Below are 16,953 nucleotides of genomic sequence, written 5' to 3' on the forward strand. Positions count from 1 at the left end.
GAGCAGTAGCTGAGAGCTTACATCTGATCTGCAAGAACGAGGTAGAGAACATCAGGAATGGTGTGGACTTTTGAAACCTCAGAGCCAGCTGCTAGTGACACACCTTCTCCAACAAGGCCACACCTCCCACTCCTTCCCAAACAGGTCTACTAACTGGAGACCAAGTATATGAACATATGAGCCTATGGTAACCATTCTCATTGAAATCACTATGTCATATATAATTAGCCTAGACTTGCTTTCCTCTAAGATTATTCACCTCAGTTACATACCTGAATTCTTTCCTTTGTCCTTAATTCATTCATTCACTTTTTTCTTTTTTAGATTGGTGCTCAGTATATAGCCCAGGCTGGCCCCAAATTCAAGATCTTCCTCCCTCAGTCTCCCAAGTACTTCAGTTATAGGCATATGGCACCATGCCTGGCTCATTTCACTAGTTCTTGTACAATCTCATACTCTTGGGCTATGGTAAATTAATAAATTAATGCCCCATGGTCAGCAGATTCAAATACAACCATGTGGTATAATTTAGCCCAGACTCGATTTTAATTTTTTTTTTCCAAGCAGATTTCTCTGTGTAGCCTTGGCTGTCCTCAAACTCACTCTGTAGACTAAGCTCGCCTCAAACTCAGAGATCTGCCTCTGCCTCCCAAGTGCTGGGATTAAAGGCATGTGCCACCACTGCCCAGCTCTATTTTAATTTTTAAAAATTTTATTTATTTTATTATTTTTATTTTTAAAGCATCTAGATGTTTTGCTGGTATACCAACTGTGTTCCTGTTGTCTGAAGTCCAGAAGTTACACCATTGGAATTAGAGTTATAGCCAGTTGTCAGCTGCTGGGTGTGCTAGGAGGTGAACCTGGATTCTCTGGGAGAGCAGCTAGTACTCTAAATTGCTGAAGGTATTTCTCCAGACCCTAATGTTTATTGAGACATAGTCTCACTATGTGTCTCTGGCTGTCCTGGAACTCACTATGTAGATTAGGTTTGCCTTGAACTCATAGATTCACCTGCCTCTGCCTTCTGTGTTCTGGGCTAAAAGGCATGAGCCACCACTCCCGGCTCCTAACTTTTATTTTCATTTTATGTGTGTGGGTGTTTTGTCTGCATATATGTCTACACCATAGTGAGTTTTCTTCTCACTGAGTAGTTTCTGTTCCCTCTTTTTTTTTTTTTTTTTTTAGAGCTGAGGATTGAACCCAGAGCCTTGTGCTTGCTAGGCAAGTGCTCTACCACTGAGCTAAATCCCCAAGCCCAGTTCCTGTTCTCTCTAAAGATTTTTTTCTACTGGGTCCTCTTTTGTTTTGGTTCAAAGGCACTGCCTTCCCAGATTTGCTTGTGAGGTTGTCAAATTTCTGGATTCTCTACCTATCCCTTGCTTCTAAGTAACTCCAGTTCTTCCTCCTTGGAAAACGGTAGAGGTTTAGGGGGTTCTGCTAGGCAAAGTGCATGTTAGATTTTGAGTGCTTTTCTTCTATTATGCTTCCAGAATGTTTCAACCCTCTTGCAAACTGATCTGTACTCTCCAATTGGAAAATATGAAGGTCATCTCTAGACAACCTGACCAGCATTGAATAAAGATCTAGAAAATCAGCATTCGTTGGTAAATTCATGCCAAGCCAAATAACCTACCCTGACTCTTCTGATCACCATGCTCATTCTCATTTTCAGAACATCAGGATATTGTATAAATATTTATTTAAACATACAGATTCACATAAAATCTATAGCATGGAAGGAGAACTATCTTTATGTTTCATTGTTACTATTATAATTTTTAAATTTTTATTTATTGATGGGGCGATGAGCAGACGAGTGGAGGTCAGAGGACAACTTGTAGGAATTCCTTCTCTCTTTCCACCAGGTGTGGAACTCAGATGTCTTGGTGGTAAAAGTATTTATAGGCTGAGCCATCTTGCAATAGGCATTCTCTACGTTGCCCTAGTTGATACCAAACTCTCTTTATAGCTATACAGGAACTAGTAGCAATCCTCCTGCTTCTGCTTCCAAATCAAGAGACTTGCCCATCATTAGGGGGCCAAAGCCAAAGTATTTTCTTTTTTTGAGACAAAGTTACAAGTAGTCAAGGGCAGCCTTGAACTCAGTTTGTAGCTGGAGCTGACTTTGAACTTCTGATCCTCATGCCTTCCTTGACCTCCCAGGAGGGATTTGTAATCCCTCCCAATGGTGGGATTACAAATGTGAGTTGCCATGCCAGGGCCGAATTCTATTTTTTTTAACTCCAAAGAAATAGAGGGAGCTCTGTCACAGCGGAGGACGCGAGCCCCCACCGGGCTGATAAATAGGAGGGCCACCGGATTCCCTGAGCGGCCGATCTGACAGCCAACCAGGAGGGGGCGCCATGGAACAGGACAGCGGCGACGCAGATAGGTCTCTCTAGCTGAGAGAACGGAACCAGAGAGATGGTGAAAGGAAGTCGAGGTGGCCCTCGATCTAGCGTCTCTGAAGGCTGTGGCTGCGGTTGCAGGTTTCTGTAGGCTAGGCTGGCGGTAGGCTAGGCTGGCGGCGTATGGAATCGAGGACTTGCGCGCAGGCACAATGCTTCCGGCTGGCGAGATAGGCAAGGTGCGGGCAGCCTCGGTGAGGTGTCCCTGGAAACCCGGGGAAGGAACACTGGTGACCCTGTGAGGTGACCCTGTGAGGTGGCACAGACCCTGGGGAGATTGTCCCCGCCTGGTTAACCTGGAAGCGTGTGGAGGTGGTTCCCTCGGTCCGAGGCAGTCAAGGACTTCCCAGGGGAAGTAGTCACAGTGGAGTGTTTTTCCTTGTGCCAGGAAGATGACAGTATTGGAAGTTGGCGGTGGCCTCAGTGTCCTGGCAGGGTAATTCAGAGCCTGGGGAGGTGGTTCAGATTTCTGAGAAGGTGGCGGTAGTGGCCCTGGGTCAGGAATGCCCCTGGGAGAGGCGCCTAGCACCTCTCCAGCTGACATAGGGGGCCTTTTGGAGCCCTGCATGAACTCCACTTATTTAAATCTAACTTGTTTGCTATACCTGTTTTTCTGCCAGTGCTGCCCTGAAAGCGGTGACGAAATGAAGAACACAGAGGAGAAAAGTAAGCAGACTCCAAACCCTTAGTTGTTTTTGCCTAGCTATCCTTCCCTCTTTCAGGGTCTGCAGAAGAAGTTTCTTTGCCTGCTACCTTTTAAAGTATTTTTTTCTGTAAAATGTTTAAATAGTAATAAATACTAGTTATCTTTGCACGTGGGCTTTTGTCTAAGATTGTAAAATACAGAAAGAGCACTTTGAGACTCCTACCTAGTGCCCCGACTAGTAAGTATGACTTCACTGGGGCCTGTCATTTTAATGAAACATCAGCTTGTTATTAGGTATTTGGAGGGAGTGATGCTGGTCACTGTTACTGGGTTCAAGGAAGAGGTTTGACAATTGCTTAATTATAGTTTTACCTTCAGTGAATTTGCAATTAAAATTTGCTGCAGGTAGTCCTGGATCTTGGTCTGGATAGGGGACAAAGGAAATATCTGGTACCTCCATTTCCTACCTAGGACAGGAAAATATGTCAGGAATGTGGATATTTGTCATTTTACTTTAATGAGATAAACATAGCAAGTTATTAGAAATCCAGTATTTTTCAGAGCTGTTTTTGTTATTTTGTGTTTTTTTTATTATAAAATTTTTTTAAATAAGCTCAAATGTAGCCCAGGTTGGCCTCAGACTATGTGACTAAGGATGACCTTGAATTCCTGATCTTTATGCCTCTATCTCCCAGGTGCTACATGCCCAACCTCTACAGGAGCTTTTGAAGGACTTTTTTTTCTCCTTTTTTAAGAGGAAAGAGAAGAACATGTAATAGCTCTTTTGTGTGTTAAGAGTTCAGTTCAATGACTTTGACAAGCGGACTGATAAAAGTTAGCAGTAAGAGAAGCTAAGAGCCACGTTCACCATGTGGCTCTTAGGAGTAAGGGCTGCCCTTACTGCTACTGATAAGCTTCTTGGAGTTGGAAATATGGCTTGGTGGTTAAGAGTGCTTGCTGCTTTTACAGATAACCTGGGTTCAGTTCCTAGAACCCAGGGTGACAGCTCAGTACTCTAGTTTCAGGAGTATAAATGCCCTGTTCTCGTCTCTTAGGGCTCTTGCTTACACCTGGTACACATAAACTCATGGATGCAAACACATGTGCACATAAATTCAGCCAACAAATCCTTAAAAGAAAAAAAAGCAGAAATGGGCTGGTAGGTATTTATTACAGGGGCAGAGTTCTTGGCTAGCACTTTGGAAGCCATGGGTTTGAACTCAAGCACTACCAAACAAACAGAAAATGGGCTTAGCTGTTAAGAGAATTCGCTGTTCTTCCAGAGGATCTGGGTTCAATTCCGAACAGCCACAGGCTGGCTAACAAACACTTGTAAATATAGTTGTAGGGGATCCAGTGTTGGCTTCTGGCCAGTGTCTGGCCTTTGTGTACATTGAATGAATGTGGTTCACAGACATTCATGACGGCAATGCATCTATACACATAAAAATAAAATCTCCTCAAGTTAAAAGAAAAGAAACACAAACAAAGCATTCCTTCTCTACCTTCTCTACCTTTGTCCCACTTAGATGCCATGACTCTGGACATCAGCTGATCTGTCATTTAGAATGTCAGGTACAAACTGCTGCGGTAAGGACTTTGTCCTTGTGTATCCAGTGGCTCAGTCAACTGCTCTGCAGTGCTGAATACTCTTTATAAAAAAATAAAAAGGGAGAGACAGAAACCTCCCAAGCTAGGTGTAGTGGCTCATGTCTGAAATTCCAGTCCTTAGGAGGCAGAGGCAGGAGAATTGCCATGATTTGGAGACTAGTTTAGGTCATAGAATTAGAGCTTATCTTTTTATTTTTTTAGATCCTTATTTTTTAGTTTGTGCAGTATAATAAATAAGCCTAGACTGTCCCCTTTTTTAAATTTAAATTAATTTTTTTATTTTTATGGTGTTTTGCTTGCATGTATGTCTGTGCACCATATGCATGTCTGGTGCTAGAGGAGGCCAGAAGAGGCTTCAGATACCTGAAACTGGAGTTAAGATGGTTCTAAAGTGTTGTGTGGATGCTGGGAATCAAACCCTGATCTGTAAAAGCAACAAGAGCTTAGGATAGGATCCAGTCCATAGATCCTATCTTTTTTGTTTTGTTTTGTTTTGTTTTGAGCTAGGGTTTCTCTGTGTAGTTTTGTTGCCTGTCCTGGATCTCACTCTGTAGACCAGCCTGGCCTCAAACTCACAGAGATCCACCTGGCTCTGCCTCCGGAGCACTAGGATTAAAGGCATGTGCCACTGGCCATAGATCCTATCTTAAGAAACCAAAAAATGAAAACAAGTACGGTGTTGCATGCTTCTAATCCCAGCACCTAAGAGGTGAAGACAGGATTAGAAATTGAAAGTCAACGTCATCCTTGACTGCTACATAGCAAGTTGAGACCAGCTTGGGATACATGAGATCTTTCTCAAAAGCAAATAAACAAACATAAATAGATAATACAAACCTACTTATAATTTTGAAGGATATCATGTGCTTAAGCATGTAGTATGCCACATTTAAATATTTACATGTAGTGGTTGTAATTTTTGTTGTTTAAAGTGAAGGTAGAATTGACTATCCAAGATACAGACACCCAAATATACTCCACACAACTCATTTGTTATATTTATGAAAGGTTCTTAAAAAGATATTAAGAGTTCAGGACATGATTGCAGTTGGATTATTTTATTCTTTAAGATACCACGTCTTGGTGTCCCAGGCTGGTTTCAAATTTGCTATGTAGCTGAGGATGACTCTGAACTTCTACTTCCCTAGGACTGGCATTATGGGTATGTGCCATCACATTTGGTATCTCCAGTCCAGGAGATGAATCCAGAGCTTAATGTATGCTTGGCAAGCACTTTACCAATTGAGTCACATCCCTAGCCACAGATAATTATATTTTAGTATATGACAGTTATTATTGTGATTAACATATATATTAGATATTATTCAAGTTTAGATATAGAAAAAACTCTGTATGTGGAGAAAAGAATAAAAATAGTTTTGGATTAAAAGCCAGGAAACCTGAATTTTAGTCTTATTTTTAACCTTTTTTAAAAATATTTATTTATTTATTATGTATACAGTGTTCTGCCTGCATGTATCGCTTCAGGCCAGAAAAGGACACCAGATCTCATTACAGATGGTTGTGAGCCACCATGTGGTTGCTGGGAATTGAACTCAGGACCTCTGGAAGAACAGCCAGTGCTCTTAACCTCTGAGCCATTTCTCCAACCCCCTTATTTTTAACCTTAATAGACTGGGGTACCAGGCAGTGGTGGTGCACGCCTTTAATCCCAGTACTCGGGAGGCAGAGGCAGGTGGATCTCTGTGAGTTCGAGGCCAGCCTGGGCTACAGAGTGAGAATCAGGACAGGCTTCAAAACTACACAGAGAAACCCTGTCTTGAAAAACAAAAACAAACAAACAAACAAACCAAAACAAAAGCAAAGCTCACAGCCATCTCTTATTCTACTCTTAATTACTTTTCTTTAAATATTATTTTTATTTTATGTGCATTGGTGCTTGTCTGCATATATGTCTGTAGGAGGGTGTCAGATACTCTATAACTGGACATACAGACAGTGGTGAACTGCCATGTGGGTGATGGGAATTGAAGCCAAGTCCTCTAGAAGAGCACCAATACTCTTAACTGCTGAGCCATCTCTTTAGTCCCCAAATTACTTGTTTTAAAGTTTAATAAATTTTGTCCTCCATTACCACTCTCTTCACAATACATAAAAATATTTAAAAGTTTTATCAGTAAGGGATTTTTATGTATGGGTTACCATCTCAGTTTTTTTTATTTTTTTTTTTTACTATGTTTCAATAACATATTTCAGTACTGTTTTTCACATACATTAAAGCCAGAGTAGTAATCTTATATTATTTTAGATCATAGTTTTGGTTCCTTACCAACTTTGAAAGTTATGTATTGTCATACCCATGACTCTTGAAAGCTCTAGGAATTTTTTCTTTGCCTGTGAGCATCTTGTGGTAATTGGTTCATTTACTGCTTTGGTTTTATCATTCGGGTATTATTTGTGTACATTCAGATACATGTGTATGTATTAAGAGATACAGTATGGAGGCCGGGCGGTGGTGGCGCACGCCTTTAATCCCAGCACTCGGGAGGCAGAGGCAGGCGGATCTCTGTGAGTTCGAGGCCAGCCTGGACTACCAAGTGAGTCCCAGGAAAGGCGCAAAGCTACACAGAGAAACCCTGTCTCAAAAAACCAAAAAAAAAAAAAAAAAAAAAAAAAAAAAAAAAAAAAAAAGAGATACAGTATGGATGTGTACTCTTTAAATTATCAGGAGGTGCCCATGGCCTGGTATATAAGAGACAAGTGCTGTACCACTGAGCTTTATCTTCAGCCTTCAGTTAAAACTTTAAGTCTAGTATACTAACTTGTGTATCTGTTTTATAGCCCTGTGTGCTTTTATACTTCCTGTAACACAGTGGTGTGAGTAGTTGCTTTCCCTACCTGTAGGTGACATGAACATTGCAGCTCTTGTTGGAAGGGAGCAGCTCATGCAAGATAGAGATGATGATCAGCTTCCCCTGAATGTGTCTGCGTTTATAGAAAAGGAAGTGGGAAATGACCTTAAATCTTTAAAGAAACTTGGCAAACTCATAGAACAGATGACAGAAAACAAAATGAAGTTAGAAGAACAGGTAAGTATTAAGCTCAGTGAAATTCTATCAGCTGTATTCATTGAAAGTGAACATAAACAGCATTATATGTACTAGATGTCATGCCTTTGAAGATGTAGAGCATGACAGATAGTCATTTAACTACCTTTAAAGACTCCTGCTCCACATTTTATAAATTAAGTAATAGAGTTCCTACTGATTTGTATCTCTGAAAACAAAATGATAGCTAATTTTATATCATTTTTATTTAATAACTTCTAGAACAGATTTGTGAATAAGTCAGAATGTACAAAAATAGTTAAACACTATCATTCCAAGTTTCTATAAATGCACACATAGGAAGGAAACATGTCTAATTTACAGTGGTTGCTGGGTGTGGTGGCACATGCTTATAACCTCAACACATGGAGGTAGGAGACAATTTTATCAAGAGTTCCAGGCCAGCCACAGTTATGTAATGAATATAGACCACTTTGGATTCCATGAAACCTTATCACAAAAATGTTCACAAAACAAAACAAAACAAAAACTGAAAGAGAATTTTAACAATGTTTCTGAGTGTTGCTTGAAAGGTGATTTTCTTCATGCTTTTATGTATTTTCAAGGTTTTATTTTACTATGAACATGTATTTTATTTTAAAAAACCCAATGAAAATAATCTTAAACTAAAGATTCGTATGTCTTTATAGTTGTAGTACTCTGTCAAAGAGGAAAGATTTTATAATCTAAGTAAGAAATTAATTAGGTTAAGCAGACTCTGGATATGTGGGTGTGGTATGGCTTATGTTCTTCCAGCCCCATGAATTGAGTTAGGCCTCCACACCTTCCTGCTTTTCTGTTACAACTACCACCTGTTTTTTATATGTTGCCTGTTTGTCAGCTTTTCCATTCCTTCAAGGTTCTGTTGGAGACTATCACACTGCTGAGTCACCCAAGGACAGCCCAATTTGTGGCCTGCTGCCATAACTATTTTCAGCCTCACCTTGCAGTTTTTTATTGCTACCAGCCTCACTCATCCTTCTGAATTTTCCCTAAGTGACTACCCTATGTGGTTATTCTGCCATTTCTTTTTCTCTAACAAAAAAATTGAAGCATCTAGCATGAGTATTTTTAAGTCTATTCCATATTTCCAAAATTATTTATAATCATTTTTACCTTTTCAGAGGTAAACTAATTTTTTGTTTACCATTGAAGGGTTCTAGGTGAGCCTTTAATTGTGTAGCACAGAATGGCCTTAAACTTATGATCTTCCTCCTTCCACCTCTAGAGTGCTAGGATTTTCAATATGTACCACCACATTGTGTTCCCAGTGTTCAAACTTGGGGCTTCATGCATGCTAGGCAAGCAGTCTCCCAAGCTGGAACTCAAGTCTGAACCTTGGAAACAGGAATTGATGCAGAGACCATGGTACCTTTACATGGGTTGCACAGGTCAGACTTGGGTGATCAGGCTTATTCTGCAAATGTTTTTTAACTGCTGAGTCACCCTACTAGCTGCTACCTCTGGTCTTGGAAAATACATCATTAATATTCTTAGTGTATGTCTTAGTTAGGGTTTCTATTGCTGTGAAGAGACACCATGGCCATGGCAACTCTTATAAAGGAAAACATTTAATGGGATGGCTTATAGTTTCAGCGGTTTAGTCCATTATTATCATGGTGAGACATGGTGTTGTGCAGGCAGACATGGTACTGCAGAAGGAGCTGAGAGTTCTACATCTTGATCTGCAGGTAGCAGAAGCAACTGTGTATCACACTGGGAATAGCTTGAGCATATAAGACCTCAAAGCCCACCCCAACAGTGACAACAACAAGGCGACACCTACTCCAACAAGGCCATACCTCCTAATAGTGCCACTCCCTATGGGCCAAGCATTCAAAAATACGAGTCCATGGGGGTTATACCTATTCAAACCACCACAGTGTATAAATAGGTTTCACTATGACATTTTCATACATAAATAGCATTGTACTTTGCATATATTCCCCCACCCCCCATTCTTGCTCTCTCCATCTCTCCAGTCTGTCAGTCAGTGGTACCGTCCCTAGCCCACATAAGCTTTCTAGTAGTAGCTAATATCAATGCAGGCTTACACTCTAACTCCTTCCTAGCACCTTGGCAACCAACCAGTGGTCTTAGTTTGCTTTTGGAATTTTTTTTTCCTTGATGAAATTTTTTTTCCTTGATTTTTTATCTTAGAACATACTTATTTTTTAATTTTAAAAATTCACTTTACATACCAATCACAGATCCCCCTCTCATCCCTCCTCTTACTTCGCTCACCCCCATCTTCCCCCTACCTCCAACCTACCCCTCATCTCTTCCTCCAACAGGGTAAGTTGTGCCATGGGACAGCTAAGCCTGGTACATTCAGTTGAGGCAGGACCAAGCCCCTCCCTGCTTCATCAAAGGTGAGCAAGGTGTCCAACCATAGGTAATGGGATCCAGAAAGTCAGCTCATGCACCAGAGATAGATCCTGATCACACTGTCAGGGGCCCCTCAAACAGACCCAGCTACACAACTACCTCCCATATACAGAGGGTCTAGTCTGGTCCCAAGCAGATTCCACAGCTGTCAATCTAAAGTTCATGAGTTCCTTTGATCTTGGTTCAGTTGTCTCTGTAGATTCCCCCATCATGATCTTGACACCCCCACCCTTGCTCCCTTTGACTAGCTTCCTGGAGCTTGACCTGGGGCTTCATTGTGGATCTCTGCATGTTTCCATCAGTTACTGGATGAAGGCTCTATGATGACAACAGTTAGGGTAGTCAGCAATCTGATTACGGGGGAAGGCCAGTTCAGGCACCCTCTCCACTATTGCTAGTAGTCTAATCTGGGGTCATCCTTGTAGATTCCTGGTAATTTCCCTAGCACTAGGTTTCTCCCTTATCCCATAATGTCTCCTTCTATCAAGATATCTTTCATTGCTCTCCCACTCCATCTCTTCTCCAGCTAGACCATCCCATTCCCTCATGTTTTCATCCCCCATACCCTCCTATCTACTGACCCCCTCATCCCTAGTTTACTCATTTGAATCTCCTCAATTTCCCCTTCCCAAGGTGATCTGTACATCCCTCTTAGGGTCTTCCTTGTTTCCTAGCGTCTCTGGTGCATTATAGTCTGATTATCCTTTGCTTTACTTCTAGTATCCACTTATGAGTGAGTACATACCATGGTTGTCTTTCTGAGTCTGAGTTACCTCACTCAAGATGATATTTTCTAGTTCATCCGTTTGCCTGTAAATTTCATGATGTCACTGTTTTTTACTGCTGAGTAATACTCCATTGTGTATATGAACTGCTGGATTTATGTTGAGGTCTTTGATCCACTTAGACTTGAGTTTTGTGCATGGTGACAGATCTATTTGCCATCTTCTGCATGTCAACATGCAGTGATGCCAGCACCATTTGTTGAAGAGGTTTTCTTTTTTCCATTGTATAGCTTTGGCTTCTTTGTCAAAAATCAGGTGTTCATAGGTGTGTGGATTAATGTTAGGGTCTTCAATTGTATTCCATTGGTCCACATGTCAGTTTTTATGCCAGTACTAAGCTGTTTTTATTACTATAGCTCTATAATAGAGCTTGAGGTCAGGGATGGTGACGCCTCCAGAAGTTGCTTTATTGTAAAGTATTGTTTTAGTTATCTTAGGTTTTGTGTTTTTCCAAATGAAGTTGGGTATTGTTCTTTTGAGGTCTATGAAGAATTGTGTATGGATTTTGATGGGGATTGCATTGAATCTGTAGATTGCTTTTTGCTAAGATTGCCATTTTATGTTGGTTCTACCTATCCATGAACATGGGAGATCTTTCTATCTTCTGATATTTTCAATTTCTTTCTTCAAGGACATAATGTTCTTGTCATACAGGTCTTTTACTTGTTTGGTTAGAGTTACCCCAAGGTATTATTTGTGGCTATTGTAAAGGGTGATGTTTCTCTGATTTCTTTTTTTTTTTAATTTTTAATTATTTTATTTTTTCTATTATCAGCTTGATACAGTACAGATTCTTATCCTAATAGTGAAATGTTTCACTAAAGCTTGCCCAGTGATTGAATAAAACCAAAACTTATCATAAGCCACAGTCATCCTAGGGTCCCCCCTGTTATATAGCCTCTCTGGTTCTGTGGGTTGCAGTCTGATTGTTCTTTGCTTTATATCTAGCATCCACTTATGAGTGAGTACATACCATGTTTGTCCTTCTGAGTCTGGGTTACCTCACTCAGGATGATATTTTCTAGTTCCATCCATTTGCCTGCAAATTTTATGCAGTCTTGTTTTTCTCTGCTGAGTAGTATTCCATTGTGTATATGTACCACATTTTCTTTATCCATTCTTTGGTTGAAGGGCATCTAGGTTGTTTCTAGGTTCTGGCTATTACGAATAATGCTATGAACATAGTTGAGCATGTATCTTTGTGGTATGACTGAGCATTCCTTGGGTATATGCCCAAGAGTGGTATGGCTGGGTCTTGAGGTAGATCTACTCCCAATTTTCTGAGAAACCGCCATACTGATTTCCACAGTGGTTGTACAAGTTTGCATTCCCACCTCCTTTGCTCTGCATCCTTTCCAACATAGACTGTCATTAGTGTTTTTGATCATAGCCATTCTGACAGGTGTAAGGTGGTATCTCAGAGTCATTTTGATTTCATTTCTTTGATGACTAAGGATGTTGAGCAATCCCTTAGATGTCTTTCAGACATTTGAGATTCTTCTGTTGAGAATTCTCTGTTTAGCTCTGTAGTCCCTTTTTTAATTGGATTGTTCAGTATTTTAATGTCTAGTTTCTTGAGTTCTTTATATACTTTGGAGTTCAGTCCTCTGACAGAGTGGGGTTGGTGAAGGTCTTTTCCCATTCTGTAAGCTGTCTTTTTGTCTTATTGACCATGTCTTTTGCCCTTCAAAAGCTTCTCAGTTTCAAGAGGTCCCATTTATTAATTGTTGTTCTCAGTGTCTGTGCTACTGGTGTTACATTTAGGAAGAGATCTCCTGTGCCAATGTGTTCAAGAGTACTTCCTACTTTCTCTTCTGTCAAGTTCAGTGTAACTAACTTTCTTTCTTTCTTTCTTTCTTCCTTCCTTCCTTCCTTCCTTCCTTCCTTCCTTCCTTCCTTCCTTCCTTCCTTCCTTCCTTCCTTCCTTCCTTCCTTCCTTCCTCTCTCTCTCTCTCTCTCTCTCTCTCTCTCTCTCTCTCTCTTTCTTTCTTTCTTTTTGAGATAGTCTTATGTAGCCTAGGCTGGCCTAGAACTCAATAAATAGCCAAGGCTGACCTTGAATTCCTGATTCTTCTGCTTCCACCTCCCAAGTGTTGGGACTGAAGGTGTGTGCCACCACACCTAGCCAAACCTTTTGTTTGAACGGTTTTTATGTTTGTTTTTAAGAGAAGGTCTGATTACATAATTGTAGCTGCCCTGAAACTCAGATATAGCTTGAACTTACAAAGTTACTCCTGCACCTACCTTCTATGCCCAGCTAGCTTGAAAATTTTAATGGAAAACTTTCAGTTCTGTTGGAACATGTTTTTGAAAGGACTAACAAACTTTTACAAAATTTTACCTCATTACTAATATTTTTGTATGTTGTTAGGTACTTACAATTTCATCAGAAATCCCTAAAAGAATTCAAAGTGCTTTAAAAGATGCAGAGGAATCCCAACAAGTTCTTAATCAGTTTCTGGAGCAGGAAACTTCTCTCTTCAGCTCCATCACTAGCCATTTGCTGACTGCACAGCCCTGGATGGATGATCTTGGGGCCATGATCAACCAGATAGAAGAGATTGAGCAGCATCTCACATACCTTAAATGGGTTTCACAGATCGAAGAGCTAAGGTAGGGCAGGTATTGTTCTCATAATTATTGTTTCCTTTGAGTCCTCTGTCTCAGAGAATATATGTATGCTATTAAATAATTGAGTTAATTAAAGATTATAATTTTTTTACCAAGTGTTAGGAAAATAACATTATGGTAATGATTATTCTGCTCTATTGTGAATGAAAATAAACTTTTCAGGTAGCTTAATTTGCATTTGAAAGAAACTAATCTAAGTAAGTTAAAAATTTAAGGCTTAAGCAGTTGTGTTTTGAACACATGGTCAAAACTACTTTCTTTATTTTATTTTATTTTATTTTTTTTGGTTTTTCAAGACAGGAGTTTCTCTGTATAGGTCTGGCTGTCCTGGAACTCACTTTGTAGACCCGGCTGGCCTCAAATCTAAAGGCATGCACCACCACTGCCCAGCCAAAACTACTGTTTCTTTTTTTTCCTCCCTTTTTTTTTTATTATTAAGAAATTTTCTGTTCATTTAAATACCAACCACAGACCCCCCTCCTCCCTCCACTACCCCCTGGCTTCCCCCTAATACTCCACCCATTCCCACCTCCTTCAAGTCAAGGTCTTCCATGGGGAGTCAGCAGAGACTGGTGTATTCAGTTGAGGCAGATCTAAGCCCCTATCCCCTGCATCAAGTCTGTGTAAGGTGTCACACTTGAACACCAAAAAGCCTGCTCATGCACCAGGGACAGGTCCTGATCCCCCTGCCTGGGGCCTCCCCCAAACAGTTCAAGCTAAACAACTGTCTCACGTATCCATAGGGCTAGTCCAGTCCCATGGGGGCTCTACAGTTATTGGTGCACAGTTCATGGATTTACACTAGTTTGGCTGGCTGTCTCTCTACGTTTTCCCATCATGATCTCAATGTCCCTTGCTTATAGAATCCCTCCTCTCTCTCATCAATTGGACTCTTGGAGCTTGTCCTGGCACCTGGCCATGGATCTCTGCATCTGTTTCCATCAGTAACTGGATGAAGGCTCTATGATGACAGTTAGGGTATTCACTTATCGGAGTAGACCAGTTCAGGCACCCTCTTTCTCAACCATTGCTAGTAGTCTAAGGTGGGGTCATCCTTGTGGATTCCTGGAAACTTCCCTGTAGATGTAACCAACCGTCTTATTAAATAAGAAACACAGAAACAATGTAAAAGAGAAAGCCGAGAGGTCAGAGCTCAGAGCTAAAATCTCACCCTTCCGCCTGCGGTGTCCCAGCTTCCCGAAAAAGACCTATTTCCTGTCTGTTCGTCTATTTATAGTATTTTGTTCTGCCTTCTCATTGGTTGTAAACCCAAACACGTGACTGCCTCGTCACTGTCTGAATGTACAGCCCCCTAGGTCTTAAAGGCATATGTCTCCAATGCTGGCTGTATCCCTGAACACAGAGAGATCTATGGGATTAAAGGTGTGTGCCACCACCGCCACACTCTGTCTATGGCTCTAATAGCTCTGACCCCCGGGCAACTTTATTTATTAACATACAGTCAAAATCACATTTCAGTACAATTAGATTACCACCACATTTCCCCTTTTCTATTTTAATAAAAAGAAAAAAAAAAGCAAAAGGATACAAAAGTACAATAACTATATACAATATATACAAGTAATAAATACCTAAACAGGTATTTGACAAATCAGAAAAAATAATTCCATTATCTATCCTATTTTGGTAAATCCAAGATGTATCTAATGTACTTTCTATCCTAATTAATTTTCAACTGTAACTAACTAATCTTCAACCATAACTAACTAATCTTCAACTCCCTCAGAGACCCAAGAAGGGAATAATATTAGCTAACAAAATAAAAACAGGAAGTGCATGCAAGCAACTTCCAAAAAATTTGTGAGTTGACAGAAATAGCCAGCTGCCTGGGCAGTCACCTGAGGTTTCTCTGCAGTGTTGGGGCATCATCTTCAGCCTATAGGCTTAGGGTATCTGACAGACTCATTTGTGATGTAGGATGTACACAAGGTCAACAGTTCAACCTCACATTGGGTGAGAGCAGTCCATGTACCAGAAACACCTGAATTCCACTAGTGTCCTGTCATGATTCAGGATTTTAAATTCTGGAAATTGTTGACAGTTTTTAAATTCAGCTGTCCATTCTTCTTGGCTGTGTATATGTGGCTTCATCTCAGCATCCCCTTCTCCACATCCCTCTATTAAATGCCAGTCTACTTTTGAGAGGCATGAGCTTTCAGCTGCTGTTCCATTGCACAACAGAAGCCATCGGCCCTCTGCCTGTTAAGCTGCCTTCAAAGAAAAGGGCACTGTACCTTTTCCGGATTGTGAAGGCCACTTCAGGGATGGGGCCATATTGTCCTGGCCTCAGATGATGCCTTTTGATAAAGCCATAGCCATACTTGTTTTGGCAAGAATCAGTAGTCCTTTGTTTCATGTTCTGTCTGTCCATTTTGTCCTGTTGATTCGAGGATACTTTGTTGTCCAGTGGTTAACTTTTGCCACAATGAAAGTTGACTCCATATGCAGTTTCTTCAATGCCCATATTTTCTCTGAAGTAGATTGGTACTGCCAGGAGCCGACATGTCTCAAAAAAGAAACATTTTCTAAGTTATTAAAACATTTTAAATGCCATATTCTGTAGATCTCTGAAGGGTTTGAAGATGACCTGTCTAAAACATCTCTGCTCAATTTTTAAAACATATCTAATATGACTACAAGTTCTACTGTAATGTCTAACTACTAACTTTCATTTCTTTATATCCTAGTAGTTGCTAATAATAACATTCAAGGATCAGAAATTTGCATTACATTGTTAAATGAATGGTATGAATACAATTAGAAATATACATATAGCGTTTTCTAAAAATATCAATTTCAAATTTGTATACAATATAAAACAATCCAATCCAATGTAAAGTATTTAAAACTAGTAATTGTCTTTTTCTTTTCTTTTCTTTTCTTTTTTCTAAACAAGAACCTTAAATCTAATCTCCTTTGCTTAGCCTTTTTCCTAACCCTTTACAATAACTTGTAACCAACCCCCCTAAATACTGAAAATTATCCCAGACCCAAAACCCATTAAAAAGACCAAAAAACCACCCTCCCCACACCACCTCTTTGGGAATGTGAGCGTCGTATTCTTAAAATTGCTTTCTGCTGGGTATGGGCGAAGTTTTCTTTATCCTGAAAGAAAAATTTTAGGTTAATTTTCAAATTCTAGGAAAGGTAACTATATCCTTCATTATCCAGTCTGTGTATAATGCCAAAGTTCAGGGTTTATCTCAAGTCCTTATTCAAGTAGTCTTTGAGACTGGATCATCTTAGTTAGTCATCTCAAAATTGCTCTGAGCACCTTGTAGTTCAAAGCTTATCTGTGGATGATGTTTGTCAGCTTAATGATATTATTATTGTCCACGTGGAATTGTTATTGTTGTGGGGCCCCATCTTCTTTCTGGAGACTTCAGTTGATGTTA

At 40.2% G+C, this 16,953-nt stretch overlaps 1 protein-coding gene across 13 annotated transcripts in view; it reads left to right on the forward strand.

Annotated features, from left to right (window-relative positions):
- The first annotated feature begins 2,275 nt into the window (after window positions 1–2,275).
- The window catches only part of LOC102926757 (RAD50-interacting protein 1), a 58,725-nt gene continuing 44,047 nt past the window's right edge, over window positions 2,276–16,953 (forward strand). For 3 of the 13 annotated variants that reach the window (XM_076566371.1, XM_076566370.1, XM_076566369.1), the window contains exons 1-4: window positions 2,371–2,587; window positions 3,029–3,074; window positions 7,531–7,715; window positions 13,278–13,519. In XM_076566371.1, coding sequence (XP_076422486.1) covers window positions 2,561–2,587; window positions 3,029–3,074; window positions 7,531–7,715; window positions 13,278–13,519 — 500 coding nt within the window. In that variant the 5' untranslated portion in view covers window positions 2,371–2,560. Of the gene's footprint in view, window positions 2,845–3,028; window positions 3,075–7,530; window positions 7,716–13,277; window positions 13,520–16,953 lie in introns of all 13 variants that reach the window. The other 10 variants (XM_042272867.2, XM_076566368.1, XM_006990488.4 and 7 more) reach the window with 9 other exon arrangements.

The sequence above is a fragment of the Peromyscus maniculatus genome, chromosome 3, assembly GCF_049852395.1.
Source record: "Peromyscus maniculatus bairdii isolate BWxNUB_F1_BW_parent chromosome 3, HU_Pman_BW_mat_3.1, whole genome shotgun sequence".
Lineage (NCBI taxonomy): Eukaryota > Metazoa > Chordata > Mammalia > Rodentia > Cricetidae > Peromyscus > Peromyscus maniculatus.